Genomic DNA, 19,183 nt, shown 5'->3' with positions numbered 1-19,183 from the left:
GTTTACCTCAGGTTGAAGTCAATCCCTTCCTAGCTGAAGTTCTAACTGAAGAAGAGGTTTTGAATGCCATTAGGCTCCTTTTATGTGGCAAAGCACCTGGTGTTGAGATTTACAAGGTAGGGGGGTCCACTGCTCATACAAAAGCTGACTGAAATTTTCCAGGTTATATGGCAAGAGGAGGTTATCCTCCAGGAGTTCGAGGAAGGTAAAGGAAATAGATTGTTCTGTGACAATCACAAGGAGGTCTCTCTCAAGTCACTGCTGGCAAGATTCTTGTCAGAGTCCTCCTTAATAGGCTGATCGTTCACCTGGAAGATGGTCATCTACCTGAGAGCCAGCGTGGCTTCAGAAAGGGCTGAGGAACAGTTGATATGGTGTTTGCTACCTGACAACTCCAGGAGAAATGCCAGGAGCAGAACAGAGGTCTGCACACAACATTTGTAGATCTGACCAAGACCTTTGATACTGTCAGTAGTGAGGGCGTATGGAAAATTATGTTGCCCAGAGAAGTTCATCAGCATTGTATGTCAATTTCAGGATGGCATGCTTACCTGGGTTCTGGATAATTGATAATGCTCTTGTGCTTTCCCAGTCACCAATGGCGTGAAACAAAGCTGTGTGCCTGCTCCCATGCTTTTAAGCATGATGTTTTCAGCCATGTTGTCAAATGCTTTCAATGAGGAAGAACATGGCATCAAGGTCAGCTACCATACTGACTGTAAATTCTTCAAATTGAAAAGGCTACAGGCCAAGACCAAAGTGGAGGGAGTGTTGGTGAATGATTTTCTGTTTGCAGATGATTGTGTACTCAATGCAGTCTCTGAAGCTGAGATGCAACAAAGTAGGGATCAATTCTATGCTGCTTGTGCTAATTTTGGCCTAACAATTAACACCAAGAAAACACAGGTGCTCCATCAGCCACCGCCACACCACCCATATGTGGAACTGTTGGTTACAGCAAATGGAGAAGTTTTGAATGCTGTGGATAAATTCACTTACCCTGGTAGTGTACTTTCCAGGGATGTACACATTGATAATGAGGTTGACACATTGCCAGAGCTAGTTCAGTGTTTGGGAGGCTCCAAAGGAAAGTATGAGAGAGAAGAGGTGTTAGACTGACTATCAAACTGAAGGTCTACAAAGCTGTTGTGCTGACCTCACTGTTGTATACCTGTGAAGCCTGGACAGTCTACCAGCGCCATGCCAGGAAACGGAATCGCTTCCATTTGAATTGTCTTAGGAAGATTCTAAAGATCACCAGGCAGGATAAGGTACCAGATACTGAGGTGCTTTCTCGAACTAAACTACCAAGCATTCAAACTCTGCTTCAGAGAATGCAACTCCGCTGGGCTGGCCACATTGTATGAATGCAAAACGTAGGCTTACCAAAAAGACTATTTTATGGAGAACTCACACAGGGTAAGGGTTCACATGGTAGTCAGAAGAAGCGATACAAAGACACTCTCAAGGTCTCTCAAGAACTTTGGAGTTGATTGTGTTACATGGGAGATATTGGCACAGGACTGCTCAGCATGGCATGCCCACATTAGAGAAGATGCTGTCCTCTATGAGCAAAGCAGAACTGAAAGGGATCAAAGGAAACGCAGGATGCACAAATTTAGAGAAACCACCCCAAATGTTCACATGATCTACTTATGCCCCACCTGTGGTAGAGCATCCCATGCTCACACTGGTCTGACCAGCCAGTTGGACACACTGAAACTTGACTCTAGCATAGTGATGTCATTTTGGTTCCCTTTGAGAATGAAGGACAACAATCAACTAACCAACTAACCTCATGCTCTGAACTCTCTTGGTTATTATATGGTGTTATAGAAAAGATATTAAAATTTTATAAGACAACTACCTTCTATAAAGTCAAACGCTGAATAATATGAGACAGAAAATTTTGGATGCTTCTCTCAAGTTACTATACCTTGATGCAAATGCTTATTTTTCCAAAATTTTTTTTTTTTTACAGTTTTAACATGTGGTTTCAAAATAAAAAAGAAAACATTTGTGAAAACAGGCTCAAGGAAGAAATAAAGTTTCTAAAGGGAGAGGTGAATATTTTTTTCTTAAAAAAAAAAATAATCAGAACCTATCAGCCTCATCATTTTTCTAGTTTTTTTTCTCCTCTGAACTCTAATTTAGGAGGAGACAGTGATCTGAGATCAAGTTTCTTATGTCTCAAACATAGGGATGGATGACTACAGTACAGGAACCAAAGAATAACATCACTTACCCACTGGACTATTTCCAGATCCATTTGGCACTGTGAGGTCTGCAGTGCTCAACATTCCACCTAATATTAAAACAAAGACAGAAAGATTAGCTATTCCTATTTGTATTAAGCACCAACAGAACATTAAAAAAATAATCTAATAAGGAATCAACATTAAAATGTTTCAACATAAACTTTTTTGGAGAATATGCCTACTCGGCCATGGACATAATTCCCTATACCCTTCTGATAAATGATATCAGACAAAATTATAATGAGAGGAGTAAGGGTGGGATAAAGAAAACAAAAGACAATTATTTCATCATCTTATTCTCCTGTCCAAAAACTTACAATGATTCTCCTACTGTAAGTTCAATTCCAGATTTTATATCTTGTCACTTAGAAGTCCACATATTACTGTCCCATCATGCTTATCCATAATTTTCTTAAATGAATCACCAATTTTTGAGTGTCTACTCTGTTCAGGGCACTGTTTTAGGTGCTATGGGAGAGAGAGGTAAATATAAAACATGGTTCCTCTCCTCAAGGGGATCATTATATTTAGTTGGGGAAAAAAGACATATATTCCTGAATTATTAACTAGACATAATTCAATCAAATGAAATTTAGAGAAAGGAAAAGTTATCTCTGACATGACACATACAGGAAAAGAGAAATTTAGGCTAGACTTTGATGAATGGGCAGGATTTAGATAGGTATAGAAATCTGGGTCGGGGGAGAGCAAGGGGATTTATTCTAGGCAGAGGGACTAACATGAGTGAAGTGAAATACAGTGGAAAATCCAGTAATGTTCATTCATGAGTAGATCCTCCTCCAAAATGAACAGAACTTTTCCTCAATGTGTTCCCACCAATCCAGTTAAGCAGGTCTCACTACTGTTCCCCGAATACAACTTTTTAAATCCTTAATGTCAAGCTTTTGTTTACAGTTTTCTGTCCACCTGGGGCAGCTAGGTGATGCAGTGATACAGTGCTGGGCCTAGGGTCAGGAAGACTAATCTTCCTGAGTTAAAATCTAGCTTCAGACACTTACTAGCTGTATGACCCTGGGCAAGTCACTTAACCCTGTTAGCCTCAGTTTCCTCATCTGTAAAATGATCTGGAAAACAAAATGGCAAGCCACTCCAATAGCTTTGTCAAGAAAACCCCAAACGAGGTCACAATGAGTCTGAAATGACTGAATAACATCATTATCCACCTGGAAGGTCCTTTAAAATCCCAACTATCCCATTCAAAGTTCAAATTAAGGGCTGCTTTTCTGACTTAGCAAGTCCACCCTGATCTTTTCTATTCTTTATTTCATTCTTACCATCTCCTTTTTCTCATGCAACCAAATATTACCTTAGGTTGTTATTAATTAAACGTCATATCATTCCAATGACATGATAAATGAAATAATAAAGGCACAGACTATGCTTTATCCTTCACAATATTAGACATATTAATACTTCTCAAAGAACAGTTCTCAAATTAAAGTCAAAGAAAAAAGCGAAGAGCAATGATTCTAAATTATTCTGAGCCAGTAAGGTAGTGGAAGATGACTTGACTGCTGTCATGCAATATTTGCCATTTGTTACCAATCAGCTCTATTATTACAATATCAAGACTATTAAAGGACTGGAAAAATTAAAAGATTACCTGTGTTGCCAGTACTTGGTGGTCTCTGAGGAGCTCCGGGTGATACATTTCTATGCATTGTAGGTGGAGAGAGCATGCTTGTGTCTGTTAATGATGAACTGGCTGCCAATGATGGGGATACAAGTGAACTTCCTGGGTTGGTGTAGGTCAACACATTGTGATTAGTAACTGGAACTGTAACTGACATTGAGAAATTCTGAGGTGGCAAACCAGGCTGGAAATAAAGGAGGAAGAAAGGGGAAATTTTAGTTTTCATTTACATTTTAGAACTAATAAACTACTTAGCATACTTTGTTTCACAATGTCTTTATAACATTTAAATGCAAAAGACAGACATTAGCCCTGTTTGACAGTTTTGCAAAAGCCTAATGTACAAATAATTTATTTTTTAAGTTCACCTTGAAAATGGCTATTAATTACAATATTAATTTTTATAACAAATACTGGCACAACTGAAAATCAGAAGCCAGAATAACTTTAGGTTGAAAGCAATTTTGTGAAATGATACAAATAAAATAATAAGAAACATAACTTTTTGCTACTAATCAATCACTTTAAAAATAAAAATTAGCCTAGACTTAACTCTTTATTTTAAATCTAGTTAGAGTTATATGTTTGTTAGTGATTCAAAACAGAACAAAATGTAAAAGTGTATGTTATTTTCAACATAGTTATGAGACAGAAAGCAAAAAAAAGCACCAATTACTAATTTATTTGATTTTTAAAAAATCTACCAAAAATATCAACATATTAGTTACATACTTAACATTATACAATCCTAGTAAAAATGAAATAATATACAGAAAATACACTTAAATAACAAGTAACCAATGGCAGATCAGATTAATAAAGAATTCCTTTTACTGTTACGAAGTCTTTAAAGTAAATATATTTGGACAAAGAAATATGTTTGGAGAAAGCTTTAAGAAAATGACTCCATGAAAATTCATATACAGTAAAAAATGGTGTCCGTTATGACATGTCATATCTATTCGTATCAATTACTAGTCTGCTAGAGAAAAAGTCTTTTCTCTTTATTTTTTGAATTTTACCTCTAAAGATCCTATAAAAATTCTTTTTAACTATCACAAGGTAAGAGTTACCTATACCTCAATTTTGAGAAGAAACCACTTTGCTTTCCCTTATCAGAAAATCATTGTCAATCCAGAAGAAAACCAAAGAATGCAAAGAATTTACAGACCCAACATAAATCAGTTTACTGTAGAATTATATTAACTGAACAATAAGTAGAAAGCAATAATCTGATTTTTTTTTTTTACAAATAAAACTTTATTTTTGCAGTACTACAGAAGCTCAACATCAATTCACTAATCCTCACAACAACCCTGTGAGGTAGGTAGTTTTTATTTGCTGTTATAATGAACAGATGTATCCTTGTATGGTATCACTTTAATCAAAACAATGCTAGTCATGATACCTATTTATGTGTGTTTGTGTGTGTGTTTAAGGGAAATTAGATATTAAGCCTACGGAAAGTACCTTAGAGAAAAAGCACTGATACTGGGCTTGGAAAAACTATCCCAATAAAATCCTAACACTGGGGGCAAAAGGTAAGACTCTGCCAGGAGCATGAATCTAAAGAAAATATCTTGGGGCAGCTAGGTGGTGTAGTGGAGAGAGCACTCGGCCGAGTCAGGAGGACCTGAGTTCAAATCCAGTCTACCTGGGTGACTCTGGGCAAGTCGCTTAACCCCAAATGCCTCACCAGAAAAAAAAAAGAAAAGAAAAGAAAAGAAAATATCTCTTCATCATTGCTGGAAACGTGCACATAAGTAGTCCTAATAAAATCATGGGACCATAGATTTAGAGATAGAAGGAGCTTCAAAAGTCATTTGGCCAATCCAAACAGAATACTCCTTCAAAATCTGTTCTGGAAAAGGCTATTTCTTATAAGTTACAATAAGGCTCTAAACACGTCATTATAGATTCAGCACTAGACAGTATTTTTTAAAAAGTTATAGGAAAATGTTATCATATATATAAGGATCAGGTTATTTTTACAAAGCCCCAAAAAGGAAAATAGCTTTATTATTAAATCAGCTACAGCTACTTTTAAATAATTAAAGGAGGTTTACACTTTAGGCTAAATCTAGACACTAGATTTGAAGTTGCCAAACTCCATTTAAGGGTAGAGAGAAATAAGGAGGAAGTCAGTAAGGAAACAGAAAAGGGAAGAATTTCAGTTTTACCTTTTCTACTTTAAGATATTAGATAAGTACTGTCCAAAAGAGCATTTGGGGGGGGGGGATGAGGCAATTAGGTCACACAGCTAGTGTCAAGTGGCTGGGGCTGGATGGATTTGAACTCAGGTCCTCCTGATTCCAGGGCTAGTGCTCTATCCACCAAAAGAGCATTTTACAACAAATAAATTTTTTAAATTAAAAAGTCAATCAATCAAAATGAAAATTAGGACACTGTCCAAAAAAAAAAATTAGAAATCACTATCACAGACAAATACCCATGAACTTAACTATTCTTCCCTTACCCTATTCCTCAACAGGGACCTCCTGAGGGCTAAGGTGTGTCATGTATCTTTTCATTCTCTAGTGCCCACTGATACGGGCTGACATACAACTAACAAATTAAAAAAGAATCTCTACTCCTTAATGAATGATTTCATACTATCGCTTCTGGAGCATAGCACTGAATACTAAAATATAAGCTATATTTGTGAACATCTTCATGCACAAGATAAAAGCACAAACCATACTTTAGTACTCACTGCGATTTTATGATTCCGCATCATATTATCAAATTCCTCATTTATTTTTTTATATTTTTCTTCTGTATGTGGAGTTAGCACATATGAAGTATCAGGGTCTGGGCTGTCGCACCCTCTGTGTTCCTTCTTGTTCAGAGCCTAAATAATGAAGTTGATAAAAAGGATCAACAAATAAAAAGTAAAAGTAAATGAAAGTACTTACAGGGCCTCGCTTGAAAATAAAATCACTATCTTCATTTAGTTTGCTGAATCTGTCCTCCGAGAGTGGACTGTGCTCAAAGTAATCGTCAGCATCAGGGCTCTCACAACCATTAAGGCCTTTCTTTCTTAATGTCTGAAATACAATTGGAGAATTCACACACAAATAATACTAACTTGCCATGATTTTTTGTTTATTTATTAAGAGAGCACAGACTGAACTGAACTATATTGAGCCACTGAAATGATTTTAAATGTACTCTAATTTTCAAAAAAAGAACAAATTTATTATGAATACTTAAGATAACCTATCACGGTGAATACTCAAGATAAGCTTTTTTACAGTAAAGTAGAAAGAATATTCATAGTTAAATTAGTTTCTCCCTTTTCTAACCACTTAGTGAATACTATAATCACATATAGCTTTAGCAGTTTCTACTGCTAAATGATGGGCCCTAATCAACTTTATTATCATGATAGTTGGATGAACAGGAATTTATAGAGCAAAAATGGAAATGTAAAAAATGGTCCTCTGAAAATATTTGTTGTTGTTGTTGTTTCAACCATTGCATTTCTATAATAAAATAACCATTTCAGTGATATATTTTCCTACCTTTCCAATCTTCTTATAATTTACTCCTCTATACATACTCTAATATCAAGCTATATCAACCCATTTGCATTTCCACAAAAGATACTTCATCTCTTGTATCTGTAATTGTTAACTGGTTGTCCCTCATGCCTGGAATCCTTTTTCTCCTGACCTCCACTGCTTCCCTAAAGACTTAATTTAAATCCTACCAATTTCAGGTGGCCTTTCCAGGTTGTCCCCCTCCCTGTTCCTTTTGTTCAGGTTATTTTCCATTTACATTGTTTATATACATACACACACTGAGACATTATATAATCTTTCATTCACATCGTTTGTGTATGTGTGTACATAGTTATTTGCACATTGTCTTTCTCACTAAAATGTAACTCGAGGGTGATATCTGAGACCATATTTTTGCCTTTCTCAGTATTCCCTGCACTTAGCACAGTGCCTTACCCATGGTAAGCTCTTAATATATGCTTATTGACTATTTGACTTGTTTATGAAAATAACATGGATTACCGAATCAACCTCTTCTCTGCTCCAACAACAGCAACAATATAACATGGTAGTCCATTAATTCCATTCTAAATTTTAAATTCTAAAAATTTATTTTTAAAGTGACACTGAGTAAAAATGTACGAATATATCAACTAACTTCATACTCAAATGATGAAAAACACTACACAGAAATTTGTAAATAAAACAATTATTCAAAACATAACCATTTGTTTTTATAGCTCTTTTTACCTAACTTCTCCAATGCTTTGATAGTGCTACTGGCTTGCCCAGTGGACTGTAATTCCTGTTTACTGAATGTAACTCAGTATCCCTAGTGACATACTGTCACCTTGGAGCACTAAATACTGGCTTCAAAATAAATACTTTTAAATGACCTATTACATTTTTTAAAGGGACAGAAAAAGTGGAAATTTTCTCACACTTTTTTCTTAAACTTTCCTCTTCCAAGATGTCTCTCTGATTTTCTAACCCAAGTGGGTCTATGTTTTGGCAGAATTACTTGGCTAAATAATTTATGTAGCTCTGAGATTTCATGTTATCCTGATCGAGGGCATAATCAGAAGTATATAAGATTTTTAAAGAAAGTCTAGTAGAATTTGTTTTGTCACTGCATAAATTTTTGGTCAACTGTACCTAACTGTAAGCTTTTAAATAAATTATTATTTATTTTACTCATGATTTTTAACAGTTTATAATAATGAAAGTAGTTGAATCCACCTCTTAAATACATTATCATCATGATACTTTCCTTGATTTTGTTTTGAGAGAGGCAGGAACATGAGCACTAAATTCTGGAAACTTTTACTTAGTATTTCTACTATTAAACTATTTGATTTCATAATGGCAACACTGACTATAAAATAAAATCCTCAAAGATCATAGATCATCATTAGTATAGACATAATTCCTTCTCAAATTACTTGGCATATGCTATGTATCATCCCCCACACAGAGCTAAAATGTAATCACTAAATCAGCACATGGCAAATGCTACACCTGTTTCTCCAACACCTGTCATTACACTAAGCTCTCCTGGTCTAACCAATCATGTGAACATTTATTTGGTCTTTGCCATAAAAGGACCTGTTGTTTAGGACACTGAAGGTCGGAGACAGTTATCCTCTCTACTCTTCTCAGCAAGTTCTGCTTGCCAGTTCTCTGCATACTGATATCAGCAAGAAAAATGTTAACACTTAATATACCGGTTCACAATCAAACCTTAAAATTTACATAAACGTTATCAACAAAACACAAGAAGTCAGTAGCAATCTGATACAGATTCTAAACCAAAATACATATTCTCATAGAGACAATAAATTATTAAAAATCTAAATCTGGAGAAAACATTTGCTTAAATTACACTGTATTTTCTAGTTTATCTGTTTTATGTCAGTGAAAAGGGGTTTGTTTTTTACTGTAGTCTAAATTCTTTAGATGCTCTTTCTTCACTGATCTTCATTTAAGAATTATATTTATTGTTCTTTCTGAGAATACTAAAAAAAATCATTACAAGTGAATAAAAATTGTGAAAGCTGAACTCCACATCTCGCATCCTAACACATAAGCTAAAAATTTTAATGCTTGACAAAGTGTCTTTGAATTGGCAAAAACCCTACATGTGATATTATACTTTTATAAGTAATATTACAGCATTTCTTCAATGAGTACACATGATTTTTATTCTAACAATGGTAGGGTTAACTCTGCTTTTACTTAGGAGGAAGAAAAATATTGTAGTATCTACAGCTCAAGTTTCTGGAAATCTTCACTGCAGATGGGGTTCCTGTCATTGCCAGAGAACTTAAGAGGTTGGTTCACTATTGGAGATAACAAGTTAATGTCCTAATGTCTGATATCCAACTTGTTTCCTTATCACCAAAACAGTGACTACTGCTTTGAGGACCCAACTACCATAAAAGACCTTTTCTGTCTTCTTTATCATTACCCAATAGCATAATATTAAAAAGTTTCTCCTGTGTGTCTGGTCCTAACAAGTGGAATGCTGTAATCTGTTGACAAGACCAGGCGAGGGCTAAGGGACACAAGACAGCGTTAGGTTTTTCTCTGGCTAGGAAATTAAGCATAATGGGCTCTTGCACAATGAAGAAAAAGAACAGAGAATGTTCCTAATCATTGACGATATAGATGATTTTTAATGGTGAAAATATCCATTAAAACAAACCAGTAGCAACCTATGCTTTCTCTACAGCTAATAATGGTAACTTGTTTTTCATTATGCAGTAAACATTGTTCCTAAAATCCATTTGTGCTAACAGATGATATTTAAAAATGTTTCAGTGAAGTTCTGACATAGGGGAAAAGCCACATAATACGTCAAAATAACTTAAACACTGAGGGGCTACTACAATTTAGAACTATTTACTCCAATTTTTCTTAATTGTAACCACTATGAAGTACACATTACAAATTGCTGAAGGGATATACTTTGATGAGCAAGTAAATGATTAATCAATCTAAGCTGACTTGATAATTATTTTAAACTTCTCTAACAAGGTATCACTATGTTTAGATATTTTAATGTTCTTATTTGCAACTTAAAGTCTTAAAAATTCAATGTAGTAATATGTCTTGTTGAACAACAAAAACATTGTAGACAATTTTTTTTTCATTTCCTAATGGTTAGTCAAGCATTATCTAAGAAAAAAATTTCAGTTTTCACACAAAAAAATTTCAGTTTTCACACAAAAAAATTAAATGTCTATAGTTAAAGTTCCTATTTCAGAAAATACATTTTAGAGTATCTAATTCCAACCCCCTAAAGATAAAGAAACTGCTGACCACTGAGATGAAGTCACTTACCAAAGGTCACAGAACTAGTAAGTGGTAGAACCAAGTTTTACTTAAATAAGATATTCTGATCCTCCAAGTCCAACTATACCTTTCTGTCCTTGTGGCTTCTTCCTTTTCCTCTTACTCATATCTCTGGACAATAAGTGCTTTCTCTATTACTATAGTTTACAAAAGAAAATGTAACTTTCAAAAAAAAATTAGAGAATACACCTCTTTTATTTATAAAGACAGATTATTATAGGCACTTCATTAATAATAGCACTGGCATGAGTAAACAAAAAAACAAAAAAACCTACCTCACTAGTAATGACTGTTGGGACAACAGAAAACTTTGAGAAATGCAAGAAAAAAAATTTTAAGTTTATTTTCAATGATGAAAAAAGCTGGGTATTATTAGAGCAGTGATGTTGATGTATTTAACATTAAGTAAACACTATTATTATGGCACATCTATCATAGAATCATAACTTTAGAAGTAGAAGGGAGCTGGGAGGTCAACTTCCATCTCCTTCAATTTATAATTGAGGAAACTAAGTCCCAGAGAGGTTAGGTAACTTGTGGAAGGTACTAAGTGGCAGAGCTGAGAAGTTCTGACTCCAAATCAAGTACTCTTTGTACTGCTAGAACTGGAGGGGATTTTATAGCTCATTGAATTCTCTCATTTTACAGAAGAGAAATTCGAAGCCTGAAGAGGTTAAATGATTTGTCCAAAGTGGTAGTGCCAGGTCTGAGTGCAAGCCCAACCATGTCACCACCCTTCCCCCTTACTCAATAAACTCAAGTGGCTCTCTACTGCCTCCAGATCAAATAATTAATAATTGTTTGATTTTTAAAGCCCTTCATAATGTAGCCTCCTCCTATATTTCCAGCCTTCTTACATCTTCTTCCTTGCTATGTACTTTTCAATCCACTGACACTGGCCTCCATGTTGTTTAATGAACAAGAGACTTCATCCCTCAAACTTTGGGAATTTTCTCTGGTCATCCCACATGACCAGAATCTCTCGTTCCTCATTTCTGGTATTGTCTTCTTTTATGTCTCAACTAAAATCCTATCTTCTACAGGAAGTCTTTCTTAACCCCTCTTAACTCTAGTGCCTTACTTTTCTTAATTATTCCCTATTTATTTTGTATGTTTACTTGTTGTTTTCCTCATTACATTGTGAACTACTTGAGAGCAAGGACTGTTTTTTTGGCTCTTTTTGTATCCCCAGCACTTAGTACAGGGCATGGCATATAGTAAGTAATTAATAATTATTTACTGACAGCTTTGCATACTCTCAGCCTAGTGCAATGCCCTACACAGAGCAGACATTTAATAAATGATGATGTGGATGTATTATATTACACTACAAAACGTAGGAGCAAAAGACATCAAGTAATAACACTGTGACTGGATATTCAGGTTTTCAAAAGTACCAAGAAACAAGTATGTGTTTTTGTCGAAAAGCAACATGTTTGAATAATAAAGCAACCTGATGGAATTACTGCACTATGTCAACTGACTGACATTTTGAAAACTGCACAGAAAATGTCACATCCTGCAGTATGATATGGCAGCAATGATATCATATAGTGCTAATCCTCTTTTCATTGTTTAGGTTTGTTTTTTTCTTTAAGGCAATTGGGGTTAAGTGACTTGCCCAGGGTCACACAGCTAGCAAATGTCAAGTGTCTGAGGCTGCATTTGAACTAAGGTCCTCCTGAGGCCAGGGCTGGTGCTCTATCCACTGCGCCACCTAGCTGCCCCTAATCCTCTTTTCATAATGCAACATTTATGACAAGTTAATTGCCAAAATTTCTGAATGTGGACCTTTTAAGATAAGCACAATTGTTGAACTGCCTTGGCAGAGAAACTTTCCTCATGGGAAGTTCCCTATATCATGATATTCTAGGTCAGGAGAAAAAAGGAAAAAAAAAATGGTTTATTTCTCCTGGTCCCTGGAGGCAATTTCACAAAACTGAATGGAAAAAATTTCTAATTAAATAACATTTCACTAATAGGTTGGTGCACACATACATACATGCATATATATGTACATCTGAGTTTGGGAAGTATAGAACAATCTTTGCTTCTGAAATTATTATCACTTGAAAACAAATGAAAGAAGAATCAAGATCTTTGGAGAGTGAGTTCATCTAAGTAAACCAAATTATATGGGTTTTAAAACAAAGTTAATATTTGGTTAAAGAAATGACATCCTGTGAGTCAGGGAGAACTATAGTCTCTGAAAAATTAAAGATAAATATTACTCAGTGAACAATGGGAGGACGGTGGATGATAGCAGGCTACAACATAGAACAAATACGGAACATCAAAGAAGTACAGGAGTTAAGAATATCATTAGGGAATTAAGTAACAGAAAAAGGATGGGCTGGCTTCATGTCAAAGTGAAGGAATAAAAAGTAAATAGCCTGAAATGACTAAATAGCACTGAAATGACCAAAAAAGTAATGAAAACACATTTGGCAGATACCTTATTAAGACTTGTGTAAAGACATGGACAAGAGTTGTGTACAATGAACAATGAGCTGCAATCTACATAACTAGAAAAATAACAAACTCCTAGATTAATGAAATCATCAATTCATTTGAATACTTAGTTTTCTATTTTAGGTAATTTTAATAGGATTTTCTCTATTTTGCTTATTTGGATTTAGTTCTAATTTTTAAAACTACATCCTTAGTACTTTAATCTTTTTGTTTTCTATTAGTTAGTATATTTCTAAGAGACTGAATTTTTCCTAAGGACTCTTTTAGCTGTATCACAGAAATTTTGGTATGGTGCCTCGTCATTAAAATTCTTTTTTACAAAGTTACTGTTTTATAACATTCTTTGACACATTCATTCAGGATACCAATATTATGTCTTCATTTAGGTCTGTTATCTTGTGTTTGTGTTCTCTATATTATTATTTTTATTAAATTATGATTTGTAAAAGATGTTTAATATTTATTTTTACATATATTTATAATTTCTCTATGCCTTATGACATCGTCTATTTTTTAAAATAGTTCCATATGATACTGATAGGTGTATATAGTCTTTGATGTTCCCATTCAGAAGATGTGTGAAGGAAAAAAAAGTCTCTGTTCTGACAGCTGATTTTTTTTTTAAATTTTCAATTACGTCCGTAGCAAGAGATTCCCTGAGAGACTCCTAGAAAAGGCCATCTACAATAGGTGCCTCCATTTTCTTTCCTCTCACTCTCTTTACAATCTGGCTTCCAACCCTGTCATTCCATTAAAACTGCTCTCTCTAAAGTTATTAATTATCTCTTAGATGCCAAACCCAATGGTCTTTTCTCAATCCTCATTATCTTTGACTTCTCTACAGCCTTTGACACTGCTGACCATTCTCTTTTCCTTGATTGTCTCTTTTCTCAAGGTTATTGGACACTACTCTAGCCTGCCTCTCTTTCCATCTAGTTGACTCCTCCTTCTCTGTCACCTTTTGCTGGAGCTTCCTCCAGATCATGCCATTTAACTATAGGTGTCCTTTAGGATCCTATTCTCCCTCCAAACTACTTCACTTGGTGATCTCATCAGCTGCCATGGATTTAATTACCATCCTTATGCTGATGATTCTGAAATCTACCTATCCTGCACCAATTTCACTGCTGAGCACCAATTTCTCTGCTGAGCACCAATCTCACATCTCTAATTGCTTTTCAGACATCTCCAACTAGATGTCCAATAGACATCTTCAACTCAGTATGTCCAAATCAGAACTCATTATATTTTGCCCTACACCCTCTCCACCTCCTACCTTTCCTATTACTATAGAGGGCAACACCATCCTACCAGTCTCTCAGGCTTCCAATCTAGGAGTCATTCTGGACTCCTCACTATCTCTCCCCCACCCCCATATCCAAGTTTTTGCTTCCTTCTCTGATACTGCCACTATTCTAGTGCAGGGTCTCATCACCTCACTCCTTGGTTACTGCAATGTCCTGTTGGTGGATCTGCCTGCCTCAAGTCTCTCCCTACTCCAATCCATCCTCAATTCAGTTACTAAAGTGATTTCCTTAAAATATAGTTCTGATCATGTCAGCCCCACCTCCCCACCAAACAAACTCCACTGAATCTTACTGTTTCTAGGAGCAAATACAAAATGTTCTGTTTGGTATTCAGAGTCCTTCAAAAGACTACCTCCACCCCTCACCCCCACATCTTTCCAGTCTTCTCACACTGCTCCCCACCATATGAATGTCTGATTCAATGACATTGGCCTCCAGGATGCTCCAGAACAAGACATTTCATCTCTCAGCTCTGGACATTTTCTCTGGCCATCCCCCATACCTGGAATGCTCCCCCTTCCACTCTGACTACTGCCTTTCTGGCTTCTTTTTAAGTTCCAATTAAAATCTCACTTTCTACAGGAAACCTTTTCTAACCCCTCTTAATTCAAGTGTTTGCTCTCTTTTAATTATTTCCTATCTATCCTGTATAGATTTGTTTGAATGTTGTCTCCTCCATTAGACTGTAAAATTCCTGAGGTCAGCAACTGTCTTTTGCCCCTTTTTGTAAACCCAGTGCTTAGTTGCTGGTACCTAAGTAGGCACTTAATAAATGTTCATCGATTAAGTGAAACTGACAGACTTCAGAGTTAAGGTCTAAAAAAAAATTATTCAACTAAGAAAAAAACACCTTAGTGTGAAGGGAAAAAAGCCTCTATACAGGCTGATGGTTGATTTGAAAAAAAAAATTGTGGAAGGAAAAGGCCTCCACTAGGACTCTCCCACCAGAAGAAGGATTAAAGATGATTTAAGGATAAAATGAAGATTAAAGAAAAGGCCTTTTCTTCCTCTCTTTCGTCAATCAAAGAAAAAGACTTCAACTAAGGCTGATCATAGGAGAGAACTTCAGTGTACATGGTGAAAGAAAAGGGGTAAAGGGCAGGGGGAGTCCTCAACCTGACTTGATACCTGTAGCAGGGGAGAACTAGAATTCAGTCGAGACTTCACCAACAAGAATGAGTAAGTTAAATAACTAATTAAAGGACTTTTATGATGACAAGGGTGACAAAGACATAAGCCTAGAAAAATATAACTCAAAAACACCTATAATCAAGACCTTAAGGAAAAAGCAGATTGCTCACAAAACATTAGAATTCCTTGAAGAAAATAAAGCAAGAATTTTAAAAAGATGTTATAAAATGAGCTACATCAAAGAGAAATGAAAAAAAGGAGCTTCACTGAAACTTAAAAGAAAAGGTATAAAATCAATCTATTAGTAATAAACTGCCTAAAAAATAGAAATGGAGCAAATGAAAACTAATGACTCTAGCAGACATAAGAATTCTTAAAACAAAGTCAAAAGACTGATAAAACAGAGAAAAATTTAAGATATCTCATATCAGAAACAACCAATCTAGAAAACAGATAAAGGAGAGATAACTTAATACTCTTAAGGTTTTGAGATTACATAGAATACATGATCAAAAGAGCCTACACACCAGATTTTAAGAAATCTAAAGAAAACTGCCTAAATATATTAGAACAAAAGGCCACTGTGACAATAAAAAGAATTTACTAACCACTGCCTAAAAAAAAACACTCCAAAATGAAAATTCCTAGGAATGTCACTGCTAAAATTCAGAGCATCCAGATTAAAAAAAAATTATAAGCAGCCAGAAAGAAAGAAATCAAATATTGACGAACTACAGTTATACCTGCACAAGATTTAGAAGGAGGGAACATAAAGACAAAGGCCTACAATCAAAAGAAAAAAAAAAAGTAACTACAAGTGAACAATCAGATGAGACTTCATAAGGATGAATTGTTTACACTTTAATGGATAGGGAAAGAGGGGGAGATGTTAAAAGAATCCTAATGCCACACAAGGTCAAAGAGGTAGTCAATTGAAACAGATTTAAAGTTTTGTTGTTTTGAGGATATAAGAAAAAAAAAGAAAAGAAAGGGTGTGGGGAGGATACATTAAAGGAAAATGGCAAACAAGATGGGGGAACTTGTAAAGACACATAATTCGGTTATGAAAGTAGAAACATATGCAAACATGGAAGGGGTGAGTGAAGCAGGTGTTACTTGAACTTCAATCTAAACTAGTCAAAAGAGGGTAGAAAACATACAATCACAAAGAATATGGTGTAGAAATACATTCTATTCAACAAACGAATTTGGAACAAATGAAGAATAAAAATGTTATATTAGAAATGATTTTGCCCAAATACAGGCCAACAAAAGCAACTTCAATAAAATAAATGAATATTTTTTTAAAAATGTAAAACACCCAAATTATGGAGAATTTAAACAAACCAATTTCAGAGGAATAAATTAGAAAAGTCACAAATTAACTTCCAAATAGTCTTAATCAGATGAATCCACAAATGAATTTTATCAAACATTCAAAGAATAATTAATTCTGAGTACATATATTATTCTAAAAACTAGCAAAAGAAGGTATGCTGCCAAATTCCTTCTATGGTCTTGATACAGGAGCCAAGGAGAATCAAAATATAAAAAGAAAACTATAAGCCAATATCACTAAAGAACTTAAATGCAAAAATTATAAAGAAGTATTAGCAAAGAACCTAAAACAACATATCATGAAAATTATTAAGTATAACAAGATGGGACTTACACTATGAATAATAAGTTAATTATATATGATTAGATAATATACAATTATTTAATAACAGGTTGATTTAATACTAGGAAAACTACAAACAACCATATTAATAACAAAATCAAGAAAAACATGATTATATCAACAGATGCAGAAAAAACTTTTGACAAAATATATCTATTTCTGTTAAAAATGCTGGAAAACAGAGGAATAAACATGGTCTTGTCCTTAAAATGATAAACAGTGTAACTCTAAAATCAAGAGTTACCATTAACTATAATGGAAATAAGACAGAGTTTTTTCCAATAAGATCAGGAGTAAAACAAAAATGTCCTTTGTCACCACTTCCATTTGATAACAGTACTAGAAATACTGGTTATGGTAATCAAGACAAGAAAAATAAATTAAGGGAACAGGCACAGATAAAGGAGAAACACAATCATTACTTTTTGCACATGATACAATAGTGGAGGAGAGAAGAAAACGAGAATTTATAAAGTACCTACTATGTGTCAGGCAATAGGCACTAAGTACTAAATAAATATCTCACTTGATCCTCACAACAACTCTGAGAGGTAACTGCTATTATTACCCCCATTTTAAAAATTAGGAAACTGAGGCAGACGGAGGCTAAGTGACTTGTGCAGTAACATAGCTACTAAGTGTCTGAGTCCAGATCTAAATGTAGATCTTCATGATTCCAGGCCCAACATTCTATCCACTGTACCACCTAGCTGCCTCCAGCTATTTTAAGAACTCTAAAGAGTCAACAAAAAATGAACTGAAACAATAACTTCATCAAACTTATTGGATATCAAATAAATCTATACAAATCATAAGCATTTCTATTTAATACCAATAAAACTCAGTAAGAAGAGACAGAGAAATTCCATTAAAATTATTATAAAATACTTAGAAGTATAACTTACAAGATACACACAAGAATGAAATAAATATAACTACAACCAACTTTTTACAGAAATAAAGACAGAAAAAATTAATTTTTCACAAGTATACCAAGACAATATAATAAAAATGACAATGGTGCCTAAGTTATTTTACTTATCTAATTCTAAACGATTAAAACTACCAAAGTATTACTTTATAGAGAAAGATGATAAAATAACTCAAATGGAGAAAAAAAGGTAAGGAACCTCAAGAAAAATAATGAAAATAAATGGAAATGAAGGGGACCTATCAGTGCCAGATTTTAAACTACATCACTAGCAGTAATCATTTTAACACTTTAATACTGATTAAAACATAGGATTACAGATAAAATAGGATTACAGAAGATAAAATGGATAATTTTTATTACATAAAATATAAAAGGTTTTACACAAATCTAATAAAGTTAAAATTAAAAGGGAAAGTACTGCAAAAAAAACCTTTATGGCAAATTTCTCTCACAAAGGTCTCATTTTCAAGATATTAGGAACTGATTCAAACCTACAAGAAAAAAAGCAATTCCCAAATTGACAAATACTCTAAGAATATTCTCAGAGAATACTCTAAGAATATTCTCAGAGAATACTCTAAGAATAAGAGAAATGCATAGTAAAGCAATTCTGGAATTCCACCTCACATTCATTAGAATAGCAAAGATGACAAAAACAGAAAATGATAAACGTTGGTAGACTTGTGAACAGATATAACGATAATGGAAAGCAATTTGGAATTATACAATTCCAACTGACCCAGCTATACCACTGCTAGGGCTATACCCAAACAAGATCAAAGAAAGAGAAAAAGGTCCTTTATGTACAAAAATATTTATAGCAGCTTTCTGTTGAGGAAAACCAATGGAAACTAAGGGGATGCCAACGGTTGAGTAATGTCTGAGTAAG

The 19,183-nt window shown here is 34.5% G+C and overlaps 1 protein-coding gene across 10 annotated transcripts in view; it reads right to left on the bottom strand.

The window, feature by feature from the left end:
• Positions 1–19,183, bottom strand: part of MEF2A (myocyte enhancer factor 2A) — a 236,637-nt gene that overhangs the window by 53,393 nt on the left and 164,061 nt on the right. For 8 of the 10 annotated variants that reach the window (XM_027852028.1, XM_027852027.1, XM_027852032.1 and 5 more), the window contains 3 exons: positions 6,626–6,763; positions 3,883–4,096; positions 2,246–2,305 (listed from right to left, as the gene is read on the bottom strand). In XM_027852028.1, the coding sequence (XP_027707829.1) occupies positions 2,246–2,305; positions 3,883–4,096; positions 6,626–6,763 (412 nt within the window). Of the gene's footprint in view, positions 1–2,245; positions 2,306–3,882; positions 4,097–6,625; positions 6,764–6,827; positions 6,960–19,183 lie in introns of all 10 variants that reach the window. The other 2 variants (XM_027852034.1, XM_027852033.1) reach the window with 2 other exon arrangements.

Source organism: Vombatus ursinus, unplaced genomic scaffold (genome assembly GCF_900497805.2).
Source record: "Vombatus ursinus unplaced genomic scaffold, bare-nosed wombat genome assembly UNPS02009205.1, whole genome shotgun sequence".
Classification (NCBI taxonomy): Eukaryota; Metazoa; Chordata; class Mammalia; order Diprotodontia; family Vombatidae; genus Vombatus; species Vombatus ursinus.
This window is presented reverse-complemented; position numbering and strand designations above follow the sequence as displayed.